The following is a 14,694-nucleotide window of genomic DNA, read 5'->3' as shown; positions in this document are numbered from 1 at the left end:
TTCTGTCTTTGCCTCTGTCTAAACTCTTTGCAATGACAATAGCTGGAATTCCTCTAGTGGCAACATGTTCTTTATTCCCTTTCCTATGCTGCCGAAACCCCCACAGGATTTCACTGTCTGAACATGTTTTGCAAAAAAGGAAGAGAAAAACCATGAAGGAGTAGGTGTGAGAAGGGCATAGATTACATGCAAGTAGCTTGGTTCATTCCTTTTATAAGGTGTTTACCTCATTATAACTACTGGCAACTGGTTGCATTTCATTGCTGGCCCCATTATAGCTAATTATAATTTACCTTTAGGGGATGAGATTAATGTACCGGCTGTTTCAGAAGTTTTCTGAGACCTTCAGCTAAAATGGATCAGCCGAGGATGGAAAACGTAAGTTTCACTACAAGATGTAATTGTGTTCCATTAAAGTCTCACTTATAGCAGATGTGAGGACAGGTGCTTTGTCTCAGTGCCTCAGGAACCTGCCCACCCCTGGCATTGCCTGTCCACAGGTGCAGCATCCCTCTGCAATCACCCTGCCAGACCCCAGCTGCCCCTTCAAGGAGACATCTCCACCACAGCCCTGAGGCTGGTCTCCCACCAGAGCCAAAGGGGATGGAGCACACCACTGATGGCATTTGAGTTCCTCTGACCAGCTCTGGACAAATGCTATTGAGTGAACAAGGGTTTGAGTTCCCTCTGCCTGGACTTCTGGTACCTTTAGGGCAGCCCAATGGAAGACTCAAATCAGAGACCTGCCTGCCCTCAGCTCACCCTCCAGTGTTCACACACTGAGTTTGGGATGACAGACATGAACATCAGTGAAACACATGGGAATGGAGCAGGAATCATAGAAGGATAGAATGACTGGAGCTGTAAGGGACCTTAAAGCTCATCCAGTTCCAACCCTCTGCCATGGGCAGGGACCCCTTCCACTGGAGCAGCTGCTCCAAGCCCCTGTGTCCAACCTGGCCTTGAGCACTGCCAGGGATGGGGCAGCCACAGCTTCTCTGGGCACCCTGTGCCAGCGCCTCAGCACCCTCACAGGGAACAGCTTCTGCCTCAGAGCTCAGCTCAGTCTCCCCTCGGGCAGGTTCAAGCCATTCCCCTTGGCCTGTCCCTACAGGCCCTTGTCCCAAGCCCCTCTCCAGGTTTCCTGCAGCCCCTTCAGGCACTGGAGCTGCTCTCAGGTCTCCTCTTCTCTTGTCCAGGCTGCCCCAGCCCAGCTCTGTCCCCTGGCTCCAGAGCAGAGCTGCTCCAGCCCTCGCAGCAGCTCCATGGCCTCCTCTGGCCTCACTCCAGCAGCTCCACATCTTTCATATGTTAGGGGTACAGAGCTGAAGGAAGGAGGCTCCTGGGAGGGGATGAAGATGAGCAGGCACAGGGTAGAGGCTGGGTGGGAGCCATCCAGAGAGCAGAGCCTCAGGTGTGGCTGGAAGGGACCAGGCAGATGAGGGAGCAAGGAGCATATTGGTTATGTCGGGCACCTTGTCAAGTCAGGAACTGCAGCCTCCAGCTCCTCAGCCCACAGGGTGATGAGCACTCCATCAGTCATCCCAATGCAGCACTGACTGCACCCAGCCTAAAATAGCACCTGGGGAGGAGGAGGTTAGAAGGAGAACTGTGCCAGTGAGCAGGGCCAGAGCTCCCTTCCCTGAGATGCTGATGGCCAGGAGGTTCAGGTGGACATCGCCATGAAGGCAGCTGTGCCTTGGTGACAAGGAGCTGCTTCTGCAGGAGGGCAGTAGGTTTGGTCACAGCCCTGACTCCCCAGGCACCGCGTGCCCCATGGCCTGCCCTGGATGCCAGGCTAATCATGGCCATGCGGGAGACCAAGGACACCTTGGGTTTTGGGTACCAGCCTGCCCCATATCTGAGTGCCAGAGCCATGTAGCTTCACCCTGGAGAGACTGGGATTGGCACAAAGCTGAGTGCTCAGGGCTGTCCTCACTCCAGGGACAGCTGGAGCAGAGGAGAGGATGTGGAAGACCTGCAACACGGTCATCCCAAAACAGCTTGAGCCTCTACAGCCCTTCCTGGGTACAAGCTCTATCTGTCCCTGTGGGAGCAGCCTTGGTTCTTGTTGAAGGATACACAGTGCAGTCATCCAAGGATCACAATCCAGCCCATGCACTGTTGGAGCCTGCAGCAAACAACCCCATGAACCAACGTCCTTAAGAACCCAGGTCACATTCAAGCCACCCACAGCAGACACCCACCCTGGGTACCTCAGCTAACTCCTCACTGCTATTCAGGGAGCCTGCAGGGAGTCCTGAATTGCTCATGTCTTTCTTGATCTTACACCCGCCTACATGTGACAGCTCAGAGAAGTGCATGTGAGGAACACAGTGCTCTTGTTAACCCACACCCCCAGCACCGAGGTGTGAATGAAGCCTGCACGAGCAAGGCAAAGGCAGAGAGCAGCCTTGAGCAAGCTAACAGCTGCCTCCGAGGCCAGCCAGCAAGCAGTGGGTGCATGGGGAAAGCATCCCTAGAGAGCTTCAGAGCCACCACGTTCTGCAAAGGAGAAGGAATGCAGGAAAGGGTGAGGAGTATGGACAGGCAGGCAGAGCCTGCAGTACCCATGTCACCATGAGCTCAAATCGGCACCCAGCGATTGCTCTGCACATACTGGGGATACTGGGACCCAAGAGGAGGGAGGTGCACAGGAAGTTTCCTCTTGATTCAGACCAAGATAAGAATGATGGTATCAAGGGTTTCAGAATTTGTAAACTACTGAATGTCATCCTGAAACTAGAGTGTGGCATTTACTAAATAAAAGTAATTTTAATGAAACCCTGAGAAAGCAAAGCAGTGAGCAAAAATAAATCATTACTATGATAAGAACAACACCATTATTATCATAGACATGCATATTTCTATGTATTTGTTGTCTGTATCACCCTGGTGTGTCTGTAGGCTTTTTGAGGTATACCGACAGCCAGGAGGGTTGGAGGTGAGTCTGGCTTTGCATAGAAGGAGGAGCTGGGCTGGCCTCAGTGAGGTGGGGATCAGTGGCAATCAAAGATCATGGGCTGATGGCTTTTTCAGCTCCTCTGAATGCCAGCACACTCAGCAGTTCCAGCTCTGTGCCTTCCCCACCATCTCAGGGACCAGGGCCCTGGCTTGCTATAGGGAGTGAGGCTCAGTCCTCCACACAAACCAGCTCTTCCCAGTGACACCGAGATGAGGAATACTCTTTTGGGAGGCCAGCACCCAAAAAAAAGGCATGTAAAAGGGGATGGGTTTGCATGCTGCATACAAAAGTAGTATTTTCCAAAACAGTGATATGTTCCAGACTTCCAGGGATGGGGAAGACACCGAAGTATTGTTAGAAATAGTGCCTGTGTTCATAGAATCATAGAATAGTTAGGATTGGAAAGGACCTCAAGATCATCCAGATCCAACCCCCCTGCCATGGGCAGGGACACCTCACACTAAACCATATCACCCAAGGCTTCATCCAACCTGGCCTTGAGCACTGCCAGGGATGGAGCATTCACAACCTCCCTGGGCAACCCATTCCAGTGCCTCAGCACCCTCACAGTAAAGATTTTATTCCTTATATCCAATCTAAACCTCTGCTGTTTAAATTTGAACCCATTACCCCTTGTCCTGTCACTACAGTCCCTAATGAACAGTCCCTCCCCAGCATCCCTGTAGGCCCCTTCAGACACTGGAAGCTGCTCTGAGGTCTCCACGCAGCTTCTCTTCTCCAGGCTGAACAGCCCCAACTTTCTCAGCCTGTCTCCATACAGGAGGTGCTCCAGTCCCTGAGCATCCTCGTGGCCTCCTCTGGACTTGTTCCAACAGTTCCATGTCCTGTTTATGTTGAGGACACCAGAACTGCACACAATGCTCCAAGTGAGGTCTCACGAGAGCAGAGCAGAGGGGCAGGATCACCTCCTTTGACCTGCTGGTCACACTGCTCTTGATGCAGCCCAGGATACGGTTGGTTTCTGGGCTGTAAGTGCACACTGAAGCTGCTCATGTTCATTTTCTCATTGACCAACACCCCCAAGTCCTTCTCCACAGGGCTGCTCTGAATCTCTTCTCTGCCCAACCTGTAACTGTGCCTGGGATTGCTCCCACCCAGGTGTAGGACCTTGCACTTGGCATGGTTAAACTTCATGAGGTTGGCATCAGCCCAGCTCACAAGTGAGTCACCTTCCACATAACAGCAAGCAGAAGGAAGAAATGGCAACCGAGAACACTTCTGCTCAGTTCTTAGAAAGACAGAGATGACTACTCACATCCCCCCAGGATGACGAAGCATTTTTCACTGCACTAAAAGAGAAAGAAAGAAGCTAATATTTGTTGAGAAAGTGCATTTCTAAAGCCTTAGGTCTGTGACTTCTGCTGCAGGGGACACTGTCCATGCCTCTGGGTGACCAAACTGCCCCAGCCCAAAAACGTGACATCAATCTACTGATGGCTCAGAAAAGCAGTCCCCTGATCACCCTGTCCATGGCTGTTCTGCCAGATGTGGTATCCCAAGGGACTGTTGCCTTCAGTAAGACATCTTGAGCAGATCAGTTTGGGATTCATCAGAGCAAGAGACTATCAACAAAAAATGCTGCTGTCAAATATATGTATATGCATCTATATGTGTCCATCTCCTTTCAGCATATAGAAACCAAATGGACATGGTGCGACTGGGATTATCCTGGCACATACAGGTCAGCCCATTTGGCAATAAATAATCTTATGAGGCTGTGTGAGCGTCACCAGCTTGCGGGGTATGTGGGGAGCAGGAGCACTTGCAGATCCACATGCTTGGGTCAGACCATGCTGTGCCATGCAGATCTCCCTCATGGCAGAGATGAGTGGTCCAAGCAGGACCTGGTCCTTCCTGGGTAGGATCTGCATAGAAGCCAGAGCCAGGCAATCAATGCACTTCCACCAAGGACAGGGTTCAGCTCAACTTGTCCTGACTTAAACAGAACACCAGTTTGCAAACAGCTTTAGGAGCAACTTGCCTTTAAGTCACCAGGGAGCTCTAAAAGCCAGCTGCTGGCTTTTCTCTAGATGCCCATTACCACTCAGACTGGGTATCTCAGAGCAGACTGGTACCAGCCCTGAGCAGTGTCTCAGTTGCAGATGATGTGAAGAGCAAGACAGATACTTTCATAGCCTATTCAGCTTTCAGCCTTTACTCTCCCTGAGAGAGGCAGATTCATGATTTCTAGGAACGCCTTGGATGCTGCACTGGGTGATTTCATATCCTTCCTGCTCTTTCATTTCTTCCCCCTATTTGTAAGAGCACTGAAATATTGCACTTCCTCACACCTCTGGAAACATTCTTCATCCCTCTGGTGGCCCAGCAGAAGTCACTCATCTGTCAGCTTACCACAGTCAGATTGCTCATGCTTTCTGGAAAGTTTCCATCCTACCACTTCCTCCTGCTCCTGGTGACATTTAGGCTGTCCCTTCCCAACTGTCACCCTGCACAACAGGTTCTCTGGCTGTCCTCACACTCCCCCCCCTCCCCTGTCTCTGATTCCAGCCCTCTGACAAGATCTCCAGGTTCATGCCCTTTCTCACCTCCCCAGGCTCCATAAACTCTCTCAGTAAGATCTCCATGGAGATCAATGAGCTGCAGAGCCCACCAAGACCCATTGCCTTTCTCCTTCCCAGGACATGGCAAACCTGGGATTCTAGCAGGTCTCTTCTCCCTGCCACACAGCCTCCAAAATAGAGCCTGCAGCTAAAGGTGGAGGGTGAGACTGCAAAATGCAATGGAACTCAAGGTGAGAGGAGCTGCTTTCTCATGTCCAGCATCATTTCTCACTGGGTGACTCATAAAGCACCATCCAGGACATCCCCAGAGAAATCCTGCTGAGCATTTAAGACCATGCTTTATCAGGTCTCATTTCCTTTGAATTGAATCCATCTTTACATTAAGCAGATTCATTACTTCTGTCTGAAGGGTGAGCTCCAGCTGGCAGCACACAGCTGCTGGCATTGCCTGCATCCCCCCTGCCTCCAGGCAGTGCCTCCTGTCTCCTGGCCCTGTGCACCACAACACTTTGGTTCAGGTGACTACAACAGTGGAGCTTGAGAACCTGAGAGCTTTTCCTCCAGCAATACAGTGTCAGACTGAGGCAAGAGGCTGGGGCAACAGCAGCAGGAGGATGTTCAGCCTGGAGCAGAAAGGATGGTCCAGGGGGTGTCTGAGGAGAAGGAGAGATCAAAGGTGAATTTGGAGACATCAGCAGGGACTGGGTTACTTTCCTTTCCCAGTTTTGCAGCCCCTGTAGTGTCCCTGTCCTGGGGTCATAACACACCACTTCCCACACCGAGAGATTTGCCACCCTTGTGGCTTGTGAGTTGGACTTACCAGACCTGGAGGTTATCACCCCACTGTGGGACAAGAGAGCAGCCCAGCAACCACCCGCACCCACACAGATGTCCCCTCACCTTCACCAAGGGCTTCAGCCCATCCCTGGTAGTGTTCAAGGCCAGGCTGGACAGGGCTTGAAGCAACCTACTCTGGTGGAAGGTGCCCCTGCCTGTGGCAGGATGGTGGAACTGGGTGAGCTTTAGGGTCCCTTCCAACACAAATCATTCCATGGTTCTATGACTCTTTGATGCTGAGGCACAGCCACCTGCACAGGCAGCTGCTCCTACCAAACTCTTGCTGCGTGGGTGCCCGGCTTAGTGCAGTGTCTCACTGATGCCACAGCAGGATCTCCCAAGGACCCTCTTTAGGCTGGGCAGGACCAGATCCAGCAGCACCCTTTGCCCTCCAAGATGTTGCAGATTAACTGGGGGTAACAACCAGGGATGGAAGTGCCACAAAACCACACTGCTCATTGCGGAGGCTCTCCACATCAACCCTTTATTGCCTTGCTCCAGAATAATTCACACTAAAGATCAGCACTACACATTAGGCTGCTTGCATACCTTTCCCAGCAGCCCATGGCACGAGCAGCAGGGTGTCAGGGGGTTCCCCTGTCCCCATCGGCATCACCAAGGACTGTGGCATGGCCCCAGCACAGGCAAGGCACATGGCAGGTGTCACACTTGTCAGGTCACCCCCAGCAGCCAGGAGCACACAGGGCTCTGCCGGACACACACCAAGGCACAAAGGTATTCCCCTGGTGCTGCCCCTCTCACAGGAGCTGGTTGAGCTCCCAGCTCCCTGCCCCAAAGTGAGAAACCAGAGCAGCTGCTGTCACAGGAGGATGCACCCGGTCCCCTGTGTGTCCCTGACCCAAGAGATCACCAAGGGCTCTGCATTCATGCCCCCCAAAAAGGCACCCAGGAAGAAGAGAGGCCGGAGGTGTCCCGAAAACCTGTCAGTGAAGGTGTAAATGTGGGAGCGGTCGTTCACGTTGTAAAAGGAGAGTTCTCCTGCCTCGTAGTCCAGGAAGATCCCGATGCGCCGGGGTCTCACAGCCAGCGTCAGAGGGGAGACAGGCGAGGTGAGGGCCTCGTAGTTGCCCCCATTTCGCAGCCGCAGCACCCAGTAGCCATTGTTAGGGGAGAAAAGGATGTTGCCCTTCCGGCTGGCAGACTCCCTGCACAGCCCCAAGCCCCACTCTGGCTTGTCTCCCACCTGTACCTCCCAGTAGCTGCGGCCTGAGAGGAAGACCTGACACCCCAGCACCACTGGAGCCGTGCTGAACCTCTTGGGGTTGTCAAAGAGGGACAGGAGAAGCTTCTTGCTCCCTTGCCTCACACTCTTGCAGTCCTCAGACAGGGTGAGGTCAGGGTGCGCTGTCTCGGGGTCCAGAATCACATCCACTGGAGCGAGAGAAGGGTGGAAGGGAAATGTGGCTTCAGAGGTCTGGAGGCATGCACCTGACACTTGGACATGAGGGGCTCTTCCAGATCTTCCCACCTCCCACATTTATTTGTCTGTGCCCATGGTTTTGCACAGCTCCTAGTGCTGCCCAGCAGCAGAGAAGTGCAACACACAAGATCATGCTAAGCATGAAGCACATCAAAGCATTTGGCATCTAGCTGCAGAGCAGGAATAGAATGAGGATGGTTCCACTGCCCCCAGCACAGCTTCAGAAACAACCGACACTGACAGCAGGAGCTTGTGGGCAATGCAGAGCCTGAAACTCCCGAGTGACCTCCTAGACTTGAGGGACCTCACAACCCATCCAAGAGCAGAAGGATGAAGGTCTCCCCTCCATGACACCAGCTGGAACTCCCCAGTAAATAAACAGGGACCAGCCGGACAAAGCTTGTTGACAAAAACTCCCCCAGCCCCAGGGTGTGGGTGGGAAAGGGGGTGAACCAGGACCCAGGTGTGCCCGGAGTGGGCACAAAAGCAGCCACTTTACCTTTGAACTTCTTCAGCATGTCCCTCATGCCCAGGCAGTGCTCTGGGATGCTGTAGTCCTCCTTCAGGGTCACAGACACAGCCTTGGGGGATGGGAATGGTACCCCCTCACACCTGAAAGGAGAGTGAAGCCCATGGGCTGTATCCAGAGCCCACATCACTGCCTGTCTCCTGCTGGGGGATTAATGCCTTTCTGTTGCACAGACGCATCTTTCCCTTGAGCTATTTGACTGTGAGCACTAAGGGTAACTGCTTGTTAATCAGCAAGGCTGATGAGTGTGACCAGCAGGTTGAGCAGCTTCCAGTGCCTAAAGGGGCTGCAGGAAACCTGGAGAGGGGCTTGGGACAAGGGATGTAGGGACAGGACAAAGGGAATGGCTTGAACCTGCCCGAGGGGAGACTGAGCTGAGCTCTGAGGCAGAAGCTGTTCCCTGTGAGGGTGCTGAGGCGCTGGCACAGGGTGCCCAGAGAAGCTGTGGCTGCCCCATCCCTGGCAGTGCTCAAGGCCAGGTTGGACACAGGGGCTTAGAGCAGCTGCTCCAGTGGCAGGGGTTGGAGTTGGTCATCTTTGAAGGTTCCTTCCAACACAAACCAGACTGGGATTCCATGATGGGACCAGAGTTATAAATACCGTGAGTGGCTGTGCCAGGCTCTGGGAAGGAAGGAGCAAGGCCAGCTGGGCAGTACATCCCTTAGGAGGGGACACATCTCACACAACACAAGGTCAGAGACCTTTGGCTCTGGGGAGAGGCTGACGTGGACCAGACACAAGCATCTCAGAGGCTGGAGGCAGCCAGGACAGTAGGAGCATGGGTACCAACCTGCACAGGATGTTCTTAATGTCCTAGAAGAAGAGAAAACCATTCTGGGTGTGTGACTCCAGAGCCTTGTCCCCCCCGGTCAGTCTGGCCCTGGCCACCCACCCAGACAGCAAAGGCACTGGGGTTGAGTTAATGGGGCTGGTGGCATAGCCTGACCTTGAGCAGCCCATCATCTGGCTGATGGATCTTCTCCTTTATATCCAGGATCAGGTCCTCCAGCAAGTACTTCTGCTCCACCAGCATGGCCAGGTTTTTATTGATCAACAGCAGAATCCTCTTCTCCTCCTCCTCCAGCTTCTGGAGCAGCAGCTTCTCCTCATCCACCAGCAGCCGATGCAGCTTCCCGAACTCACTCACAATCCTCTCTCGCTTCTTCTTCACTGTCTCCTTGTGATAGGAAGAAACATGGAATGAAGACAGGCAGTATTAGCCAGCAGACAGGATGGGGCCGGATGCTCCATCAGCCAGCATCAGGCCCTGGGAAACCACCACATTTTTCTGTTAAGGGCTTTTAGTTAAAAAGCCAGCCAGAGGCCAAGTGCTAAGCTCACACTCCACAGACTCAGTTTATCAGCAGTGGGACTGCTCAGGGCATTTCTGCTCAGCTGGACATCAGATGTGTAATGATGACTTGGTGCAGCACTGGCGTCTATTGGGCTGCAAGGGGATGCTATCAGGGCTGGTTTGTATTAGATGTGGTACAACCTGTGCCTCTACATAGATCCAGATTCAGTCACTGCTTGGGCAGCCCAGAAGAAAGGCTGGAAAAAGACCTGGTTGCTAACCAAGGGAAACAAGGTAACCAAGGGTTGTTAACTGCTTTCCAAAGGGAAAGAGGTGGAAGAAGCCCCAGGGCTGGGGAGGGATGAAAAGGGGGAGCCAGAGTGTCTCAGTACAGCCCAGGATGAGGAGACAGCAACAGGCATGGTCTGCTGGTGCGTTAGGGATATTCTTCTCAGCCCTATAAATTGGCTCAAAACCCAGAGCACCAGGAAAACATGCTGCAGATAGGGTCATGGAAGCTCAGACTGCAGGGGATAAGTGGAAGGAAACTGAACTGCATCTATTTTTCTGTCCAAGCACATGATTCCTTGGACCTGAGTCACGGAAGTTTGCTAAGCAAGGATGGTCACAGCCACTTCCCCCACCGCTCACAAGGGACTCCCCGGCTCAGGTGAACAGGGGACAGTGCCATGGCTCATCCACCGCCTCCATCCTTGTCCCCATGTCAGACCCAAGGGGGACACTGCAGGGCTTGGCTGGGCTGTGGGCAGGCAGCGGAGCTGAGCAGATAACTGGAGAAACCAGTTTCCTCTGCCAAAGCTGATTCATCATCAGTTCCAGCTCAGAGCTGGGTAACTTGGTCCCGTGCGTCCTTCTCTGCACTTACTTTCACTTCCCTGCTTCGGGAGGGATGTGGAATGCAGCTGTTTTGCTGGTGTCTGCTCTCCCTGGGCTGCTTTGGAGTCAGGCAGAGGTGCAGTAATTCAGCTTAACGCAAATAGTTCCTATTGCTGTGGAGCAAAGCTCACTTTGTGGCTCCTGACTGGCTTCTAACTCATGCACACATTGCAAAACAAAGGGCAAATACCAAATAGCCAGTGTCTGTTTGTTTAAGCCTGTGGTTTGGGGGGAGCTGCCCTTCACACAGCACTTCTTTCCTCTTGATTTTATTACACTTGCCCACGCTCACTGCTCTAAGAATTAAGCCAAACACGTGCCTTGCACTCCTGAGTCTTCATCCTTTCTGCCAATTCACGCTTCCTAACGTCCTCCACTTCCTTTGAAAGATGCTCCAAGGATTGCTGGAGTTTGACCTGGAAAGCGAAGAGATGGGCTCAGCCCCAGCAGCACCCACAGGCTGGCTCCTGTCCTGGTGCCAGCCGGGCCCTGGCACCCAAACCCAGCAGCTGTGCTCCTCACTCCGTTCCCAGCATTAACCTCTGCACTCCTCGGGTTTGCCCCATACTGTTTAGGTTTTGGAGAGCAAAGTGACTGCCCCCTCAGTGCAAGGAGTGTTACTGGGATGCTCGGACACGGTGCTGGAGTGTTACTGGGGTGTTACTGGGGTGCTGGTAGCTCTGCACCACTCCACCGAGGTGTCCATCTCTGCCACCCCTCCTCTGCTGTCCTGGCAGTGCTGCCAGGGCTGTTGGGAATGGGGCAGTGTGGTCCTGGTGGCTGATCCCCCTGTGCCCAGCTTGCATCGGAGCACGATGGGGATCCCCAACCTCCCCTACCTTGTAGACCTGCGCAGCCTCCTCAATGGGGTAGACGGTGTGCGGGCGGTGGTGCAGGGACTCCCGGCACACCACGCAGATGGGCTCCTCATCCTCCTCGCAGAACAACTTGAGGCGCTCGTCGTGCTGGGGGCAGAGCGGGGTCCCCGCTGCCCGCTCCGTCCCCTGCCCTCCCCGCAGCCCCAGCTGCCGGATGCTCTCCACGATGTTGGCCAGCTGCCTGTTGGGTCGGAAGCCGCTGCGGTGGCAGGAGGCCCGGCACTGAGGGCAGGAGAAGGGCCCGTCAGCCCAGAGCCCCTTCTCCTGGCAGTGCTTGGCGATGCAGCCCCGGCAGAAGTTGTGCCCGCAGTCAATGCTGACGGGCTCGCTCATGTACTCCAGGCAGATGGGGCAGATGGCCTCCTCCTGCAGCCGCTCCAGGGCACCGGCCAGGGCCATCGTGGCCTTGCCAGGCGCTTCCTCCTTGCCACGGTCGGTGGGTGAGGCAGCACCGGCAGCGTCGGCAGAGCCGAGGAGCAGTGGCCGTGGCTGGGGGAGGAGCATGGCAGCGACAGCTGCAGCCGGCCCGGAGCGCTGGGGCTCCTCCGGCCGAGGGGAAGGGAAACCAAGCGGGAGAGGACGCCAGAAATAACCCGTGCGCAGGCACTGGGCGGCAGAGGGGACAGTGTTCACTGGGTGCTGAGCCAAGCACCCATGGTGCCAAATGAGAGCCCCGTTGTCACCTGCCTGCTGCCTGCTCACTGCCCTTACTGCTGCCTGCCCGCTGCCCTTACTGCTGCCTGCTCACTGCCCTCACTGCTGCCTGCACGCTGCCCTTACTGCTGCCTGCACGCTGCCCTTACTGCTGCCTGCTCACTGCCCTCACTGCTGCCTGCTCACTGCCCTTACTGCTGCCTGCTCACTGCCCTCACTGCTGCCTGCTCACTGCCCTCACTGCTGCCTGCCCGCTGCCCTTACTGCTGCCTGCCCGCTGCCCTTACTGCTGCCTGCTCACTGCCCTCACTGCTGCCTGCTCACTGCCCTTACTGCTGCCTGCTCACTGCCCTCACTGCTGCCTGCTCACTGCCCTCACTGCTGCCTGCCCGCTGCCCTTACTGCTGCCTGCCCGCTGCCCTCACTGCTGCCTGCTCACTGCCCTTACTGCTGCCTGCACGCTGCCCTTACTGCTGCCAGCTCACTGCCCTTACTGCTGTCTGCTCACTGCCCTTACTGCTGCCTGCACGCTGCCCTTACTGCTGCCTGCCCGCTGCCCTCACTGCTGCCTGCTCACTGCCCTTACTGCTGCCTGCTCACTGCCCTCACTGCTGCCTGCTCACTGCTCTCACTGCTGCCTGCCCGCTGCCCTTACTGCTGCCTGCTCACTGCCCTTACTGCTGCCTGCTCACTGCTCTCACTGCTGCCTGCACGCTGCCCTTACTGCTGCCTGCTCACTGCTCTCACTGCTGCCTGCTCACTGCATACTCACAAGCTGTCTAAAGGCACCAGCTGAGCTCAGTGCACAACACCAAAGCATCTCTCACAACACCCACCCACTCCCGGTTTGGACATAGGGCAGGAGCCATCCCACCGCCCCACAGACCCACCTAGTGTCAGCCTGTACCTGCTCCCAGCCTCCACTGCCCACCACAGGCACTGTGAAGCATCCTGAGAGCCACTGGGAGAAGCTGGAGGGTTTGTTCCTTTTTATTATACAAAAATAGCTTCAACACAGTCAATACATTAGAACGAAAAGTTCCACAGAAATGCCAAATAAATTAAAATTGCCTTTGCATAAAGTTAAATAAAAGAGCTGATCACTGTATTAAATAGTCTGCAAATTTCATGAGTAATAAGAAACCAGTGATGTGTTTCAGAGGTGCCCATGCAAGTAGGTCCTTGCAGAGGTGATGCTTGGAGGAAGCACGGTGTTGCTTATCCACTGCCTGCGTTGTTGTGGTGATTCAGGATGTCCTGGACCCACTTATCACCAGGTCTGCCACAGACCCTCTTTCTTTGGACTGTGGTAAATCTGCAGAAGGAAATCCAGTGAGAGGAAAGGATAGGGCAGGGGAGAAGGTGAAGAGGGAACCGCCTGCTCCTTGCCACCCATGAACTCCAGCAAACCAGACACTTCTATAGCTGCAGAATCCCAGGGAAATATGGGATAGAGGGTTGGCTTCATGTCATTACAGGGAATCAGCTCCCTGCTGCTTAAGCCAGTTTGTCCTCGCCTGCCTACTCCAGTCAGGACACCAACCTGGCTGGGTCCTGCTATCTGGGCATGACAGGGGTGGTCAGCAAAAGCTCTTTCGACTCAAATCCAATTGGGAGGTCCAGAAACTGGCTGCCTGGGATGTGGGACTGGTCTCTGAGGTATCTCCAGGCTGTTCTAACATGGGAGAGCCCAGCCTGGTGTTTGCCCTTGCTAGGACTTGAGCGGGTTCCTGGCACTGACACCCTTCAGTGGAGCAGGATGGGCCGTATTTGGGCAGGAGAACTACTCACATCACGGCTGGCTGGTGGCAGTGGCTGCCTGTGTATTCATACTTCACTATGCGGTGCAAGGGAACTTCTTTGGTTGCATACTTGTAGCAGCAGGAACCAAACCTGACACCCCCTGGAAGAGAAGTTAAGCTTTGTGATGAAACCAGACAGGGAAAAGTGCCGGTGGGGAGAAGCAGGGGCAGAAGACCAGAGGGTCCCTGCTGCAGGCAGTGCTGTTCCCATCACAGCCACCCTTCCCTCAGGAAGACAAGGAATAGCGAGACAGACCTGTCCTTGCCTGCAGCACATGCTTGGAAGAGAAAGCTGCCAAGCATTACTAAGCTTTATACAGCACAGAAAGAGTAGAAAAGAGAGCTCCTTGGAGAAGAGAACTTGGACTCACATGGGGAAGAGGAGGCCTGATAGCAGAGGACAGCCACAAGGAGTATAGCAAGGGCAGCTGTGGAGGTCTTCATGCTCCTGTTGGGTGCAGATGAACTGTAGGAGTAGATAAATTATAGGAGTCAGGCCAGACTGCTGCAGGTCTTGCTGTGCCTGATGGGGGATTCCTGGGTTCAGCTCATTTATAGGGAGACACAGTAAGAAAGGACGGAAGCACACGAGAAACCCTCCTGAAAGACATGACACAATGGAAACAGTGCTGTGTTAGAGGTTCTTGCGAAATACCCAGAGCCCCAATAAGAGCAGCGCCCTGATGTGTCATATCATATAATGATATGATACCACGAAACGGCAGAGAACAGCTTATGACCTCTCTTCTTTTCCTGTTACTCCTGACCAAAGGACTCTGTCGAGAACCTAGAAGGAACGATTCAGAAGATCAGTAGATGACCAGAAGTGACATGGTGACAATGGGTGGAGGATG

At 54.2% G+C, this 14,694-nt stretch overlaps 2 protein-coding genes across 2 annotated transcripts; both read right to left on the bottom strand.

Annotated features, from left to right (window-relative positions):
- Positions 1-6,812: 6,812 nt before the first annotated feature.
- Positions 6,813-11,843, bottom strand: LOC101871155 (E3 ubiquitin-protein ligase TRIM39-like). The gene is made up of 6 exons (XM_005142390.3): positions 11,346-11,843; positions 10,827-10,922; positions 9,262-9,492; positions 9,106-9,128; positions 8,286-8,398; positions 6,813-7,737 (listed from the first exon to the last, which is right to left on the bottom strand). The coding sequence occupies exons 1-6, from the start codon at positions 11,781-11,783 to the stop codon at positions 7,166-7,168; spliced, it is 1,473 nt and encodes a 490-aa protein (XP_005142447.2). The 5' UTR covers positions 11,784-11,843; the 3' UTR covers positions 6,813-7,165.
- Positions 11,844-13,233: 1,390 nt separating this feature from the next.
- Positions 13,234-14,284, bottom strand: LOC115945378 (C-C motif chemokine 5-like). The gene is made up of 3 exons (XM_031043106.2): positions 14,212-14,284; positions 13,830-13,941; positions 13,234-13,353 (listed from the first exon to the last, which is right to left on the bottom strand). Exons 1-3 carry the CDS (start codon positions 14,282-14,284, stop codon positions 13,257-13,259), a joined length of 282 nt encoding a protein of 93 aa, XP_030898966.2. The 3' UTR covers positions 13,234-13,256.
- Positions 14,285-14,694: the final 410 nt, after the last annotated feature.

Source organism: Melopsittacus undulatus, chromosome 13 (assembly GCF_012275295.1).
Source record: "Melopsittacus undulatus isolate bMelUnd1 chromosome 13, bMelUnd1.mat.Z, whole genome shotgun sequence".
Classification (NCBI taxonomy): Eukaryota; Metazoa; Chordata; class Aves; order Psittaciformes; family Psittaculidae; genus Melopsittacus; species Melopsittacus undulatus.
This window is presented reverse-complemented; position numbering and strand designations above follow the sequence as displayed.